Here is an 18,173-nt window from a genome sequence, read left to right on the forward strand (position 1 = left end):
GGCATTTTTGTTTTTGCATCTCTCATCATGTACTTTACACAGGAATACAAAAATAAAAGCTAGGTACAAGAAAACAAATAAAGGTAAAGAATAGACAGGACTGGTATGTACTATTATAATAATAATAATACTTCGAATCTATTTAGCGCTTTTCTAGACACTCAAAGTTGCTTTACATAGAGCATAGACAAACTAAATAAATAAAGGAGCAAACAAAACAAACAGAACATTTCGTGTAGAAAAGGAAAAAAACTGGAGAAGCTATGCGGAGTAAGTCATGTAGTGGAGGGTAGGGTGCAGGGATTAGCAGGTAAAGGCGAGTTTGAAGAGGTGGGTTTTGAGGGCTTGCTTGAATGATGATAGAGTGGGAGCCTGACAAATGTGGATGGGGAGAGCGTTCCAGAGGAGGTGGGGGGAGGAGGAGGAGGGTGCAGCAGCTGAGAAGGCCCTGTCACCCCAGGTGACAGGCACTTGGTCCTGATGGCGTTCAGAGGGGCTTGGAAGGGGAGGAGGTCTGAAAAGGTAGGGAGGGGCCAGGTTGTATAGGGCTTTGTAGGTGGTGAGAAATATTTTAAAGTCCATCCTGAATTTGAACGGGAGCCAGTGAAGGTTGCGGAACTGGGTGGAGGGGGTGACGATGGAGCCATCAATGTTGAAAGAGAAGCTCTGGGCTGAGCGGGTGAGGGAGTTAGGGCTGATGATGAGTATTTCAGTTTTATGGCAGTTGAGTTTGAGAAAGTTCTGTTGCAGCCATGATTTTATATCAGTGAGACAGGTGGTGAGAGTGGAGTGAGTGGGTGACTGAGGGGATGGTCTTGGAGGAGAAGTAGAGTTGGGTGTCATCAGCGTAGCAGTGGAAGTTGAGACCATGACGACAGATTTGTCCAAGGGGAAGGATGTAAATGATGAAGAGGAGGGGACCAAGGACAGAACATTGGAGGACACTGGGAGTGACTAGGGAGGTGGAGGATTTACATTTGTTTATGACAATGAATTGATGTCGGTCTGAGAGATATGAGGTGAACCAGGAAAGGGCAGTTCCAGTTATGCCAAGGGAGTACTGGAGACGTGAGAGGAGGATGGAGTGGTTGATAGTGTCAACGGAGGCACTGAGGTCAAGGAGGATGAGGATGGTGAGGAAGCCAGAGCCGGAACCGAGTGATCTCTAGCAAATCTAGTGTATCAGTGGTCAAGTGTGTTATTTTCCATGGTGGAACACTTAATATACTCTATGCTTTTTGAGGTAACACGTATGTGTTCAGATTGTAAATTTGCCATTTGTGATTTTGGGCTATACAAAATAAACTGAATTTAAAATTCATCCAGCGGACGTTCGCATGATGTATTGATCGGAACTCAGTCTGAAATTACTGCTGTGCCAATTTAATGGCTGCTCTGGCCCGTTAAATTGCTCTGTCTCTTCCGGTCTCCTGCAAATCCAAAAAAAGTTGCTACTGCTCCAGCTAAAAGCTCAGTAAAACATTACAGTTCAATGAAAAGCGGTAACCAGTTTGACCAGTTCTGCTTTGATGAAAGGACAGCAGTAAATTGAATAAATGGTTTCCAGGCTTTCCTACCGGTTTCCTACCTAAATGCCGATCTCGACGGTTCGTCCACAAACCAATGGGTGACGTCATGGTGACAACGTCCACTTCTTATAGTCAATACTGAGCAAACTCGGTGATATGCGTTTGAAAGTTCTGGATAAAGCTAGTAAGTAAACGTTGAGTTAAGATCATTTTTTTAACTGATAAATAGTTCTGAGAGATGTAATTGTCTACTTTTGGCTAAACCAGTGAAATAAATTCCTGACAAAACAATATACTTCATTACATTTAGCTGACGCTTTTATCCAAAGCGACTTACATTCATACACCGTAGAAACAGCTACAGGGAGCAATTCGGGGTTAAGTGTCTTTGCTCAAGGACACATCGACTAGGGTGGGCCGTGATCGAACCGCCGAGCTGCTGACTCACAGTCACCCTTCATCACAATGTTATTAGCACTATGAATCAAATATTGCCATACAATAGTGCTCCTTTAAGTTGATGGCGGCGTTGTCCTATCTGTATGTTCATTATGTTAGCTTAATCTGAAATCTGACATTCAACTGTTTTTAATATGAGTAGCTCCATAAAGACTTTGTTGCAATATTTATATGAGCTCCACCACAGTACTGTGTTCATGTTATGAGCAAGGGACACACGTGAGCGTGAGCTGTTACAGTTCTGCAAATACATTTTCTTGGGGAAACCCAGCTCTTAAAAACATGTTGTTTGGTCGAGCATTGTCATAATTCACAAAACTATTTAGAGATCCGAAAGAAAACGTATGGCATTGAAGTTTGGGTAAATTATCCTCACTGTTTAAAGAGAATTCCAAAAATTCTAAAACTAAGATGCATTGTGGTAGAAAGTGGATTAACTTTGCTGTAATACTGTTGCCCCCAAAAAGAGAAAACAGTAAAATAACAGAGCAGTATGGCTATATAAAGAGTTATTTTGCCACTCGAAGCGGATACTTCAGGTGACATCTCAGCTGATTTCAATGAAACATTGAGGGATTGCATACTGATTGTTTTCGCTATGCTATTGATTGGAAGCTAAATGTTTGCTTGGATATAATCACAAAGTACTATAGTCTTTCCACACCTCGGCCTTTTAGAAATTTGACTTTGACTGTTTTCAGTGTTTTACAGCACACTGTTACACTTTTCTCTTCCCCCAGGTTCCCAATGTTGAACATGACCACTCCCAGCGAGCTGAAGTCTCCCTGCGTGACTCGCAACGGTATGGTGAAGTTGCCCCCCAGCCAGCCTAACGGTCTAGGCAGTGCGAGTATCACCAAGGGGACACCTGCTGCAAAGAACCGTCTGTGCCAGTCTTCCTCGGTACCCTCCATCCTACCTCCTCCACCGTCCTCTCTACCCTACCATCACCACCATCACCTGGACGGCCCTGGCATGCCCAACTCAGCTGCCTCTCTTTTGAGCTCTGACATGGAGCCTGGAAAGCCTCTGGTGGGCTTGAAGCCATCCATTCGTCAGCTTCCCCCTCTCAGTCTGTCCAAGCCCATGCTGCTGGAACGCCAGCTTGTCCTTGATGAGAAGCTGCTCAACCGATTGCTCTGGTACTTCACTACAGCTGAAAAATGTGTGCTGGCGCAGGTATGCAAGACATGGCGCAAGGTGCTGTACCAGCCCAAGTTCTGGGAGGGCGTGACACCCATCTTGCATGCCAAGGAGCTATATACCCTACTGCCCAATGGGGAGAAGGAGTTTGTCAGTCTGCAGGCCTTCGCCTTGCGTGGCTTCCAGTCTTTCTGCCTTGTGGGCGTCTCAGACCTGGACATTTGTGAATTTATCGACAACTACCCGCTGTCCAAGAAAGGTGTTCGCTCAGTCAGTCTCAAGAGGTCCACCATCACAGATGCCGGTTTGGAGGTGAGTCAGGACGTGTGTGAAAAAGACAGAGATTATTGGATGTGAATTTTCCCTGATCTGAGCTGGTTCTAAGTTATACAAAGCGACTAGTTCAAAATAGCTGGGAGATCAAGTCATTCCAGCTCTCCCTTACAGTATCAGCATCAATTAAGACAACAAAGTCGTGGCACAGATCAGGAACAAATGTGAGCAGCCACCAATATGGTTATTTGTGGAAAGAGACACATCCTTTCTGTGTTCTGATCTAAACTTAACACTTTCTACATATTTTCCTGTTGCCTTGAAAAGGTTGTAAAGTTTCCATTTCCCCAGCCCTTATTTTGTCAGTACAACATCATATTCATATCATACTTACATTCCTGATCTGACTCTTGTTAACACAAATACTGTTGTCATTCATTTGTTATATTCAATTCAATTCAATTCAGTTTATTTTGTATAGCCCAATATCACAAATTACAAATTTGCCTCAGAGGGCTTTACAATCTGTACACATACGACATCCCTGTCCCAGGACCTCACACCGGATCAGGAAAAACTCCCCAAAAATAACCTTTCACAGGGAAAAAAGGGAAGAAACCTTCAGGAGAGCAACAGAGGAGGATCCCTCTCCCCGGATGGACAGATGCAATAGATGTCATGTGTACAGAATGAACAGCATTTACAAAGTTACATAAACACATTACATGAATATGACAATGTATGAATGGAACTCCAATCCGTGAAACAGAAGGAGGTAGAGAAGAGGGGGGGCGGGGCGCATCAGCACGGCCAACGCGGTAGGCCGGCTCATCAGGCATCAGACACCGCCAGGTCCAATGGACCCTATGAGACGTGAAGTCACAACGACTCCGGGGAGGAAGCAGAGTTAATAAGGTGCAATGGAGAGATGTAAATTCATCCATAAGGAGAGAGAGAAGAGGAGATAGGTGCTCAGTGTATACTAAAACATCCCCCAGCAGCCTATAAGCCTATAGCAGCATATCAAGGGGCTCGACCAGGGCAAACCTGATTCAGCCCTAACTATAAGCACTATCAAACAGGAAAGTCTTAAGTCTGTTCTTAAATGAGGTGACTGTGTCTGCCTCCCGGACTGAAAGTGGAAGCTGGTTCTATAAAAGAGGAGCTTGATAACTGAAGGCTCTTGCTCCCATCCTACTTTTTAGGACTCTAGGAACCACAAGTAGCCCCGCATTTAGTGAGCGCAGCTCTCTAGTGGGGCAATATGGTACTACAAGCTCCTTAATATATGATGGTGCATCACCAATCAAGGCTTTGTAGGTGAGGAGAAGAATTTTAAATGTGATTCTTGATTTTACAGGGAGCCAGTGCAGAGCAGCTAATACAGGAGTAATGTGATCTCTTTTCTTAGTTGTTGTGAGTACACGAGCCATTCCTTTTCCAACCCGTTCTCACTCCCAACTTAAAAAATACCTATGCTTGGCAAGTACACCTTGGCATGAAAACACTGAGGCACCCTTTAGCGTCTGTATGATACGCACCAGGATTTTTACTAACTCCAGTGTAAACTAGTAGTTTGGTTGCATAAGTATAACTAAAACTAAAACTTACCTTGGAAGTCTATTTTGAATAGAGACTGTGTGTATGTAACCAGATGAAACTGATTACCTAGAGCGTCATAGGTATACCCTAAAGCATCATAGGGGTATCTACAGCATCATAGGGGTATCTCTAGCATCAAAGGGGTACCTACAATGTCATAAGTATGTGTACAGATTGTAAAGCCCTCTGAGGCAAATTTGTAATTTGTGATATTGGGCTATACAAAATAAACTGAATTGAATTGAATAAGGGTACCTAGAATGTCATGATGATGTGTCCTTAACCCCAAAATTGCTCCCGTAGCTGTGCCTACGGTGTATGATTGTGTGTATTGTTAGTTAGTCCTGATGTGCAGGTGGAACCTTAGCCCCTCCCATCAGTGTATGATTGGGTGTTAATGGGTGAATGATGTAATGTAGTGTTAAAGCGCTTTGGAAAACCAGAAAAGAGATATACAAGTACAGTCCATTTACCATTTAACATAGGGGTACGTAGAGTGTAGGGCCACTGACCAAGCGTCATGATTTTACGAGTTAGTTACGAAACCGTGTTCAGTTTGACTTTCTTTTGACTTTTAGTGTCAAGCTACTGTTAATGGAACCCAACATCTTCTGCACATACACTTTACAATAAAAGCATTGCAGCCATGAATTGATTGCAAAAAAAAGTGTCAATGAGAAGTGATAGGAAACATTAAAATGATGTTGGTGTTGATCGAGAGAAAGTGAGAGAGACTATTGGAATAAAAGGTGCAGTGGAAAAATTGTGAGCTGTTAAGGTAGGCCTACAGCTTATCTCAATGTTTATGTTATTCCAGTATAATCACTAGTGAGATGAAAGCTGAATTCATTACCCAGAGAACACAGGAGTGTTAAACCTGTTATCCTTCAGTCTGTTTTTGGTGGAGTCTGTATACTGTACAACTGGATATTTAGCCAACATTGGTACCTGCTGTTTTCGTTATGATAATACATAGTTTTACACAGCAGTGGCAAAACATATAAATACACTATGAATTTTCCATGACTTCAATTCTTAAGATCATTGCCTTTATGATGACATATTATGTAGGAAGAGGTATGAGGTGCCTTTCAGATTAGTTGTTTTTCAGATGGCTCTTCAAACCTGCTAGGCGGCTATTCTGGGTGAGTGGATGGTTGCCATGGAGAAAGCTGGAATTGTTGAATGCATGATCTATATGTGGACTTTGCTGCTGAAGGGTTATGATTTATGCATTACCATTTTGTTGCACCTAAAACTAAATAATTTTTTTTTTTTTAAAAGGTAATAAATCCAATGCAAAGAAAATGTAGAGGTTAGTTTGACTGCACAATATTGTAGAATTCACACTCAGCTCTCTTTGTGTTATGAATGCTATTTCATCTTTCTTGTATTTTATTTTCGTTCTGGCATTCAATTCTGTCAATTGAGACAATGGGACTGTTTCAAGAGAATGAGAAGGAAAAATCACTTCAGATGTAACATGCTCTGTTAACAAAACACAAACAAGTAATAATGTGATGGATAATGCTATCATATATAGTATACAGAGATCTAATGAATGGTTTCTAAAGTTTATAAAGATATAATGAAATGTGTAAGTGTTTATACTATTATTTTACCATGTTGTCATTCAGTTTATCTGCCAGTGGTGCCCAGAGGGAGAATATTTCTGAAATGTTTATCTACTTCTTCAGGATGCTAAGTAGGAGTGGACTGGAGTAGGCTCTGAACTTTTGGCATAAAAAATCCGATAGTAATGATTCAGCCTTTAGTAATGTGAGTGGTCTGAGAGAAAACTACACTTCTGTAGTTCCTCTCTGTTTTTTGGGGTTTATAAAATCTAGTATGTAATGAGGGACGATGTTTGTAATTATTGACTAGTGCTAGTACAGGTTACTGTATGAAGGATGATGTTAAATGAATAACTAGTACTAGTACAGGTTACTGTGTGAAGGTCTATGTTAAATGATTAACTAGTACAGGTTACTGTATGACGGATGATGTTAAATGAATAACTAGTACTAGTACGGGTTACTGTATGAAGGACAATGTTAAATGTATAACTAGTACTAGTACAGGTTACTGTATGACGGATGATGTTAAATGAATAACTAGTACTAGTACAGCTTACTGTATGAAGGACGATGTTAAATGAATAACTAGTCTAGTACAGGTTAATGTGTGAAGCATGATGTGTATAATGTATAACTAGTAGTAGTACAGGTTAATGTATGAAAGATGATGTTAAATGAATAACTAGTACATATTACTGTATGAAGGACGATGTTAAATGAATAACTAGTACTAGTACGGGTTACTGTATGGAGTTAAATGAATAACTAGTACTAGTACAGGTTACTGTATGAAGTGTTATGTTAAATGAATGACTAGTACTAGTACAGGTTACTGTATGAAAGATGATGTTAAATGAATAACTAGTACTAGTACAGCTTACTGTATGGAGTTAAATGAATGACTAGTACTAGTACAGATTACTGTATGAAGGATGCTGTGTATAATGTATAACTATTACTAGTACAGGTTACTGTATGAAGGATGATGTGTATAATGTATAACTAGTACTAGTACAGGTTAATGTATGAAGGAATGTTTATATAGTGTATAACTAGTACAGGTTACTGTATTCAATTCAGTTTATTTTGTACAGCTCAAAATCACAAATTTGCCTCAGAGGGCTTTACAATTTGTACACATACGACAAGAAACAGGATCAAACAAGTACCTATGATTCATTGATTATTCCACAATTTTCATGTTATTTTTCTTTCTTTTTTTCATTAATGTGTTAATGTGCGACAGCTTGACTGACCTAAAACACATGAAGTGAAAAAGAGAAAGGGAAAACACGAAAAAAGAAAAGAAATTAAATTAATGTGCTTTTTCCCTTATCTCATCAACCCTAACAGATAGGAGCTTGAAAAAATGTGTTTGTGAATACAGCTGTACGTGTTAAAAACATTGTACAACTGTAGAAGCTAACTTGTTTTGCTCAAACTCAAACTATATCCTGCTAGTTGTACATGATACAGATAATCTGTGAAACAATCAGGTGCATCTGCCTCTTTTTAGTGCACCAAAGGACATTTGGCATATCTTACCCAGCTCATCCGTCACGGTCAGGATATAGAAAAGTAATTTTCATTAAAGTTACCAATTGTAGCTTTAAGTTGCTGTGTTTCATCAAACGTCATTTTAAAAGACTTTTTTAAGAATGCTGCTGCGGAAGTGCAACCTTTTCATGACTTGGTTTTGTTAATCCTCTTGTAATCTCTGCACTCGTTATCTCAGTCAGTCAAACTGGTGTCCTTGATGTTACAGGTCATGTTGGAGCAAATGCAAGGCCTGATGCATCTTGAACTGTCAGGCTGCAACGACTTCACAGAGGCCGGCCTATGGTCCAGTCTCAATGCCCGGCTAACTTCCCTCAGCGTCAGTGACTGCATCAATGTGGCGGATGACGCCATCGCTGCTATCTCACAGCTCCTGCCCAACCTATCAGAGTTGAGCCTGCAGGCCTACCACGTCACAGACACGGCCATGGCCTACTTCACAGCCAAACAGGTGAAGTGTCACAAGAGAAACCAGCTTGGTACTTTATGTTGACATTCACACACCTTAATTCTCATTGTGGATCCCGATTAATAGTCAACATATTCTATCATCCATCCATCAGCGAGACCCATTTATCCTAGAGGGTCGCTGTGGCCTGGAGCCGATCCCAGCTGGCATTGGTGGAGGTGCTGATTTGGTGGAAACAAAACTAACTAACTTATAGACAATGTTTTAATATTAAAGTAGGAGCAGTCATTGTGACAATCTTACAGCACATTATCATCAGTTTCCCTCAGCTTTACAGTTTTTAGTTTAGTAAATAATAAATAATAAAACTGAAATTAAATCAATTAAATATAAATATAATATGAATAAGTAAGTAAATTACTAAATAATTAAGTACATTTTTTTCAATAAACAATTATCTCCTCGAAAACATGCTCACGTGCACTAACATGCACTAATAGGCACTGAAGGCCGGCTGATAACGACTCACGCAGAGGGAGAGAGATTTCATGCTCTGCTCAGGGAGATATTACCCCTCTCCATCTTTACGTAGATGATAGTTGTTAGACGAGAGATTAATGCTCTGAATGTCATATATTTTTGTTTGAACTTTTTCCTGGTGTTTTAGGGAGCTGTGAGCAATTATTGCAGAATTTTACAATGTTCCTTTTCTGTGTTTTTTTGATCGTCCCAACCCCCTCAAAAATGTGACCGTGCAGCAGAATAATATTCATAATCACGATAATGATAATAATAATAATAATAATAATAATAATGAGTGCCCGTAGATGGGCAATGTGAGCGTGAATGGCTGTCAGCCCTGTAATAGTCTGGCGACCTGCCCAGGGTGAACCCTGCCTTCCCCCAATGCCAGCTGGGATTGGCCCCAGCCCCTCACCCCGACCCTGAACAGGATAAGTGGTTAGAGATAATGGATGGATGAATGGATAGTGATAATAATAATAATAGCTACAAAAGCAATAGGTTCCTCGTACTTTCAGTGCTAGTTGGGCCCATGGCAGTTGTGTGCTCAGCCCTCATTAAACTTGACAGGGACCAAGTTACAGTAAATGCGTGAAATATATATGGTGGAAAAGTTTTCAACAGATTGATTTGGAGTGATTTTGAGTGTAGATGGTTTATAAATTAAAAACATCATATTCATACATTATAAGTTTGGGGTCAAAGAGAGCAATACAGAAGTAGATTTGATCACACTAAAAGGCTTTCACTTACATAATCAAATAAACTCAAATGACATTCCCCCCAGGGCTACACCACCCACACTCTGCGGCTTCACTCCTGCTGGGAGATCACTAATCATGGTGTGGTCAACATGGTGCACAGCCTTCCTAACCTGACTGCCCTGAGCCTCTCTGGCTGCTCCAAGATCACTGACGACGGCGTGGAGCTGGTTGCTGAGAATCTGCGCAAGCTCCGCAGTCTGGACTTGTCCTGGTGCCCTCGGATCACTGACATGGCCCTGGAGTACATCGCTTGTGACCTTCATAAACTGGAAGAACTGGTGCTGGACAGGTCAGTGCATTTGTGGTCCTGTGCTTTCATCCCTGTGAACAGGCCTGTGATACAGCCTGATACGTGCAGAAGTCATTAAAGTACTCAAGTCAACAATTACTCAAATTGAAGTTAAAAAAATCTTCAAGATCCGCAGGGACACGACCTGCACCGTCATATTTTAAATCCAAAGTATGGGAAACACTACATGTGCAGTAAAGTGTGGAAACATTTTAGGTTTCAGAGCAGACAGCATCCACACAATTCAATTCAGTTTATTCGGTGCATCCATACTCTCACTGCAGTGCATCCACACACTGACTGCAGAGCATCTACACACTGACTGCAAATATGCAAAGTTATTGAAAACATCATAAAAAGGAAAGGTCATGATTACTCAAGTGTTTTGTTGTGTATTGTGTTTACTTTTAGGTGTGTGCGGATCACAGACACTGGGTTGGGCTACTTGTCCACCATGTCATCATTAAGGAGCCTCTATCTGCGCTGGTGCTGTCAGGTAACACACACACACACTAACACACATACACACACATTTGAGAAATTATCTGCAGGATATACTATATCTATGAATAATATATACAATAATATCTGATGAGCAGATTGCGATGGATGTGCTGAGCGTTTTCATGCGAGTGACAGGATCAATCTTTTTAAGTTGCATGCTTTCCTGTAGCACTTCCTTAATTTCAAACTTAATATTTGTAGTCTAACTTGTAGTAAGGCTCTAAGAAAGGTAAAATAGTCAGTATTGTAACTTTCAGTTTTTGGACTATGATAAACACAGGAGGGTTGTTAGTGAGGACTCTCACTAAGTTCATTCTACATTGACCTGACGGCCTGATTGTATTCCAACTTAGAGTAAAGCTCTAAGAATAGTAACATATTCAGTATTGTGGCTGAATCCATCCAACTCCATCGATTGTAAACTCCTCCCTGTCTTCTGGTTACATTCCCTTCCCCTTAAAGCTTGCCATAGGCACTCCCGTATTCAAATACTGAATTGAATTGAAATAATATTGTATTTACCTGGACTCCCCCAATAACTACCGGCCCATTTGGAACGAGTCACGGTTAAAGGAACGGTGTGTAACATTTGGGGGAGTAATTGGCAGCATTGGAATACAATATTTATATTATGTAATCAGTGTGTAATCACCTGAAGGAGAGAAGGACATATATGTTTCTAAAACGTTATATTTCTACATAACAAACCTGTGGAGCAAACGTTAGCACAGTATGTTAGCACTGCTATGCTATGCTAGCTACTGAAGGTATACTGATTGTATTGTAATGATTGTCACATTGAATAAAGACCTCCCCGTCTTTCCAGGAGAAGGGTTGTTCCTTCATTTCATGGTTTTCTGCCTCGATCCCACGGTCCCTTTATTCAATTTCAATTCAGTTTATTTTGTATAGCCCAAAATCACAAATTAGCCACAGAGGGCTTTACAATCTGTACACATATGACATCCCTGTCCCACATCGGATAAGGAAAAATTCCCCCAAAAAAAGAGTAAATGTGGTGACTGTGTCTGCCCCCCGGACTGAAAGTGGAAGCTGGTTCCATAAAAGAGGAGCTTGATAACTTTACTTTACTCTCTCTGCACGCTTTTGAACCTTTTTTCATCAAGTGTATGTTCTTCTAACGCGTATTGTAGACTCTTCGGTCTGCTTCTCTCTGAAATCGCTTTTCAAAACATGATATCATATTTATTCAGGGTGTGCAGTGTAGTGACAGTATGGGCTCCATGGTAATGTGGGGGAGGGGGAGGCTTAGTCCAGAGTCAGTTGCTCTTATACTTGGTACAATGATAAGGGTTTCTCATATCTCAACCTCGCCCCTTCATACCTTTCTGACCTCCTGCACCCACAACCTCAGATCTGCAGACGCCAACCTCCTTAGCCCCCTACTCTGTCCAGCCATCGGACCTGGGGGGACAGGGCCTTCTCTCAACTCTGGAACTCTCTCCCCCGTCACCTCAGACATTCTCCGTCACTCTTTTAAAACAGCACTTAAAACCCATTTATATAAATCTGCATTTAGCCTGTGATACTAGCTTTTATTTTGTTTCTCAGTATTGTCGTCTTTCTTGTTTTGCTGTTGCTTTTATTGTTTGTTTCTACCATCTATAGTGCCTTGAGTACCTTTTAAGGCAAATACAATGTACAAATACAATGTATTATTATTATTATTATTATATAGTGCTCTTTGTGTGTGTGTGTGTGTGTCTGTGCAGGTGCAAGACTTTGGTCTCCAACATTTGTTTGGAATGAGGAGTCTTCGTCTACTGTCTCTTGCAGGTATGAGTTATAGCTCCAATAATGGTTCCTTCTATTCGAATGTGAGCTGACCTGATATATATATATATATATATATATATATATATATATATATATATATATATATATATATATATATATATATATATATATACATACACACCAACACAGACCTTTCAAACATTATAACATTGAAACCTTTGTTGGTCCCTCATGCATTAGATAAGGAGATAAGAAGCGAGAGCATAGTTTTGTTAAAGATAATCTAAACATATGAAGTGTTGGTGCACATTGTATTTCATAGAAATCTTGCAACATTGTGGCTTGTTCAATAATGTGCTCTTCATTAAATTAAACCGAGTGAACTGTGTTACACTGTATTGAAGTGAATTAGATTCTACTCTGTGCTGTGTTCCGGAGCCTTATAGTGCCATCTAGTGGCGGATCCACCAATATAGAATAAAGACATCTCATGTGTCTTTGCACAGCAGAAGTCTCATGATCAGATTGTGATGGACCAATGGCCTTTCCTCGGCCAATAGGTCACAATGCCGTCTTGTTGCTTCAGTTGAAGATACAAACTGACCAGTAACTAATGCTCATAGAAAGTGGATTCACTTTAGAGCTGATTGATTAATTTGCATATTAACGTCAACATCCGCTGCAACTATAGATGAAAAACAAAAATGTTCAAGCAAAATGGCACGCGTTTCCTAATTGTAAATTGTGAGGGTTTGCTGCTTTTCTTTGTATTCTATGTTAGTATACTGAATATGCTTAGGGTTTGGATTGTTTGTTGGATAAAATGCAACTCCTGATGATGTCATGTTGTAAGATAAAGCGAGATATCCACAGCAAAGACATTGTATTTAAATTTTGAGATTTGGGCTATTTCGCTTCCGACTAGCGGAAAGAAAACAACCAAACTACACATATATGTGAGCCTCATGCCTCATTTGCACATTTCAGAAAACTTGTAGTTCAAAAACTAACAGCACTTGAACTACACTTTGTACACCTTTGTACACTTTGTAACCCTGCCCCCCAGGCTGCCCCCTGCTGACCACAACCGGCCTGTCAGGCCTCATTCAGCTGCAGGAGCTGGAGGAGCTCGAGCTGACCAATTGCCCGGGAGCCACCGCCGAGCTCTTCAAATATTACTCCCAGCACCTGCCCCACTGCATGGTCATCGAGTAAGACCACCGAACCGCCCACTGACCGACCAACCGACCACCATTCTTTCACCTTCCTCCTCCTTCCTCTTCCTCACTCTTTTCTCAAACGCTATCCCGGAGACTGAACTGCTCCTACTGTGCCACACCGTTCCTCGTGACCTCTGCCCCCTTCCCCCGCCCGTCTTCCTCCACACCCCATTGAGTAGACTGACCCATCGGCGGACAGAGAGGCAGGAGGGGACAGGCGATGGTATATGCCACACCCAGAGGATGATGGCGTGGCATTTGCGCTTCATTCAAGAAGATGCTGGAGTGAAGAGCTTGGTGTGACGTCTTGTCTGACAGCAAGTCTCTTTTTCAGAATTGACTAAAGGATTTTGTTTACAGAGGAGGGCTTCTCGAGGAATTAGAGAAAGGGAAATAAAGACTTGTGTTTGAGCTGATAGGTGGAACTCACACATGCGCTCATACACCGTAAACACACACACACACACACACACACTGTATATGGTAAGTGAAACAAATGTAAGTCCTCACGACCATGAGTACTGATATTTCTATTTCCATCACTGTAATATAACTGCTGATATTTCTTTCTCAAAAGGTATCAAAGGATTCGTTTTCTCTTGTTTAGAGAGACACCATAATGCCAGCTGGAGAAACAGGAATCAGAGAGAAGTAAAGGTGCAGGTCAGGAAGTGAATGACAGGGATGGAATATCTCTCTCTCTCTCTTTCTCTCTCTTTTCTCCCTTCCTCTGTGTGTGCGTGACGGATTCACAGGTTCCCACCTTTTTGGGATACCACTACCTTTTTCCATTTCCGTGTCAATACGGGAAAAAAAGGAGAACATTTGAAAAACATCGGTTTACATTGTTTGTGTGTGTTGAAGTTGATTGGCTCGTCGCTTCACTTTTCCCCCCTCTCTTCTTCAAATTTTTTTTGTACACATATTTAATTTACAGATCTGGAGGACAAGCTGTCGTAAACTGTGAATGTTGTGTTTTTAGAAGGGGAAATGTGTTGCGCAACATGAACAAGCATCCAGTCGAATGGAAAGCAAAGTGCACAAAGTGTCTGACTTGAAGGCTCGAGAGCTTCTGCTGAGGATAACATGCTTTTCACACAAATGAATAGAAGACCAGGCGGCTTTGGTCCTTGAAGTGACAGTGTTGGCATTTCTGGACAAAATAAGTTCAGTTAGTGGGGGGGGGAGAACTGGTTTTGGCATTAACCCCTTCTACCTCTTCTTTTCATCTTTTAAATATTGAGAGAAACACATAATGTTGAGTGATGGTTCTGAAGCTGCTAATGCATTGTGCGACCCCTTGGCTATGGTCAGGCTACTAAAAAGGTAAAAAGGAGGCTGTGTGATTTCAGTATTTTATATTAGAGCAGTCCACTACAGGCCTGGGACAGAAAGGAACAGGGGCTAAGAGATATAGCTAAAGATAATAAGGTTTGCAGGAATTTCAGACATTTTCCTACAAACCCAGAGTCACAGAAACTTATGAATGGCCTTTCTTAAGTTTATGTTTTACAATCATGTTTAGCCTAGCTTAGCTCAATTAGTTGTTGTGAGTGGGATCTTTGAACAGCTGCTTTCAGTCCCTACAATCAATGGCTGGTCTAACGTCACTAAATCCCCTTTCCCTCTGCATAGAAACACACCACCACCCACTAACATCTGGCTTTGGTCTTCAGGGGAAACGGTTAGGTTCGGCAGTCACAAGTATTTATCAGCTCCAGCTCCCATTGGCTTAGGCTTATGGAAACATGACAGCTGAGTGGACGCGCTAATTGTTGACCCTTTTCCGGTGCCATGCTATTTGACACATGTTAAAGGCAATTATTGGGATTTCTTAACATAGAAAACATACAATACATTTTCACACCAGCCATTTATCTCGTTCATCATCGAAACACATTTTATTCAAACAGATTAAAACTCTCTTGATGTCCACGGTTCCAACAAGGTGGAGATAAACCCATTCGCCACATAGACTAGCAGGTCTGTCTCTGCCTGCGGGCTTCATCCAGAACCAGGGCGACAGCAACAACTCTACCTCGTGCTGACATTTTGACTTCCGGGGATATTCCGTATCATAGCAACCAGATGCAACCAAAGCGTCTCAGCTGAAGAAACGCTGCTCCTCTAAAGTGTTTTCAGAAAAGAGACAGATATTTTCAGCTGGTAAAGAAATGCTTTGGTGGAGACGACCCCTTCAAAAAGTACAAGGTTAAAACAACCAAAGAGCTCATAGAACAATGGCCAAATGTCAGGGAGAAGGAAACCTATTAAGTATGCATCATTGGTAAATATTTAAATACGTAATATGGACAGAATTGTACCAAAAATTCTGCCAAATGTTGTTAAACCCAAACTTCCCACAATTATTGTGCTTAGTATTTGAGTTCATTATAGTAGTTTATCAGCTGTTCTGTACTGTTATGGTTATGCCTTTAATATAATATGAAATCTTCATCAAATATGTCAGTCAGGGGTCTTCAGCTCACTCAATGACAGAAAAGCTACAACAAACTCCAACGAGGCATTAGCAATCAGATGATCACATAAGCTGGGTTTCCATTCACATATTTCTTAGCACATGTTGAAGTATCACAGTAGAATAATGCAGGATAACCACCGTATCACGTTATCTTAAAAAAGGTGCCCGAAGTATCAAAAAGGCTCAAAATGGTAGAATAGACATCCACACACTAAAATCTATGCAGAGAACACTGTTATCTTTATTTCGCAGTGTTTTCCGCATAGGTTTAAGTGTGCGGATATCTATTCTACCAGTATGAAGTATCGCCGAAGAAAAGCTGTATGGAAATGGTTAAATTCAATTATTCTTCTTTGTGCTAAATGGGATATGGAAACTCCTTTGCTGAATAAATTCTTCACAACCTCCTTCTACTGCATAAGCCATAGCGGCAACTTTTTTATTTGCTCCAAACCAGTTCATTTGCATATGTTTTTACGAGATTTCTAAAATTTGCTTAAAATTCAAATTTGAAGGGGACAATTATTTACCAAACTCAAGTTGTGATAAATCCTATTTCTTTCTGAGCCCTTTGATTCCACATCCATTAACTGAGCGAAGCTACTCTAAGCGTAGTATTCAACATGCCTTTATAATGCTAAACTGATACAAAAAGGCATCATCAAGGTATCTGACTCTGGGTACGAAGGTCAAAAAGTAAAGTTTCCCATAAACCAAAGTATGTATTTAATATGGAAATAAGTTATTGATGTTACAAAGGGAAAACAAATAACTATAAAGCCAGTAGTCATGTGTCTTTCCTATGATCATCTGATATTGAAAGAAATGAATAAGCCCAACAGCGAGCCAATGTGCTGCTTGATGTGCTGACTGCCAACTGAAGGGATTGGATCAATGCAGCCAGTATTAGGTTGTGCCAAATGCATCTGCAGCAGCGCATGAAATGTGGCTGCTTGCCTCTAGCGGATCGCTGACGACACTGAAGCGGTGTATGAACTGTATGGACATGGCAGACCATGCATGTTTTTAGTTGGTCTGTGTTGTGTTTCAAGATGGCTCATTTTAGAGGTTGTCTGAATCTCTTCATTGTACATAAGTATATTTATTTATTTATCTATTTATTTAAATTAATTTGTGTCTTATTCATGTGATTTATTTATTGAAGAGACATTCTTCAAAGGATTTTCTTTTATGGAATTTGATTCACATTTTGGCCTGAATTAGCTTATGCATTGATTGCTGTTTTTTATTTTGTATTATCATTATTATTTTCTGACATTTCAGACCCCAAAATGAAATGAAGTACCGATTACACATTTAACATACTGTACACTCGTTAGACACGAGTGACCTTTAACATTAACACTGACAAATTGTCATAATGCACAAGAGTATATTTTCTTCTGTGCAAGCAAGTTTCAACTTTGTTTGCTGTTGCTGTATTCATAAAGAATAAGGGGGCAAACAGTGGTGACAAGTTATATTTACTGTCATTGGCCTGAATGTGGAAATACAGAGTATGATATACATAAACGCATTGAGATTAACCTCTGTCATTGCTAAGCAATGTTTAAGCTGCCTAATAACATGACAAAAGGGAAAGATCTCAGAGGATGAAGAACTATGGAAGCTAATTTCTGACAAGACTAATGAAGATAAAGAAAAATACTTGAACCAAGTTTTGAGCATGAGCCAACAAGCTAGCTTTAGCAGTAGCTCTGTGTGGGAGAGCCTGAGCCTTTATTGGAACATTGCGTGGCCCTCCACTTTGAACTATGACGCTAAGTTTCTCTTTACCATGTATTTTCAAAATAAACATTTGTGTTCACAGGAAACTTAATTTCAGCTCCAAAGTAGGTTTACTTATTTTTTAGGTTTACTCTTCTAAAGCAAATTCCGGGTGGTTATTGGTTTACGCAACACAAGGTTTGTTAGGTTTAGGAAAAGTTTGTGATTTTGATTTTTTTTTTTTTAAATCAACGTTTGTTATGTAATTGACATTAGCCAATTATGTAAGTTACGTAATGAAACAATGGTAAAATAAGTCAACGTTGACTTGCTTTGACATGGGACACAAACAGCGGT

The 18,173-nt window shown here is 40.5% G+C and overlaps 1 protein-coding gene across 2 annotated transcripts; it reads left to right on the forward strand.

The window, feature by feature from the left end:
• The first annotated feature begins 2,735 nt into the window (after positions 1-2,735).
• fbxl16 (F-box and leucine-rich repeat protein 16) lies at positions 2,736-13,601 on the forward strand. Of its 2 annotated transcripts, XM_034539909.1 has the most exons (7): positions 2,745-3,020; positions 3,093-3,443; positions 8,349-8,591; positions 9,859-10,124; positions 10,536-10,620; positions 12,362-12,425; positions 13,453-13,601. In XM_034539909.1, the coding sequence occupies exons 1-7, from the start codon at positions 2,745-2,747 to the stop codon at positions 13,599-13,601; spliced, it is 1,434 nt and encodes a 477-aa protein (XP_034395800.1). The 2 variants fall into 2 exon arrangements, with proteins under 2 accessions (XP_034395798.1, XP_034395800.1); XM_034539907.1 differs by having other exon boundaries at positions 2,736-3,443.
• The last annotated feature ends 4,572 nt before the right edge of the window (positions 13,602-18,173 follow it).

This window comes from Cyclopterus lumpus, chromosome 8 (assembly GCF_009769545.1).
Source record: "Cyclopterus lumpus isolate fCycLum1 chromosome 8, fCycLum1.pri, whole genome shotgun sequence".
NCBI lineage: Eukaryota > Metazoa > Chordata > Actinopteri > Perciformes > Cyclopteridae > Cyclopterus > Cyclopterus lumpus.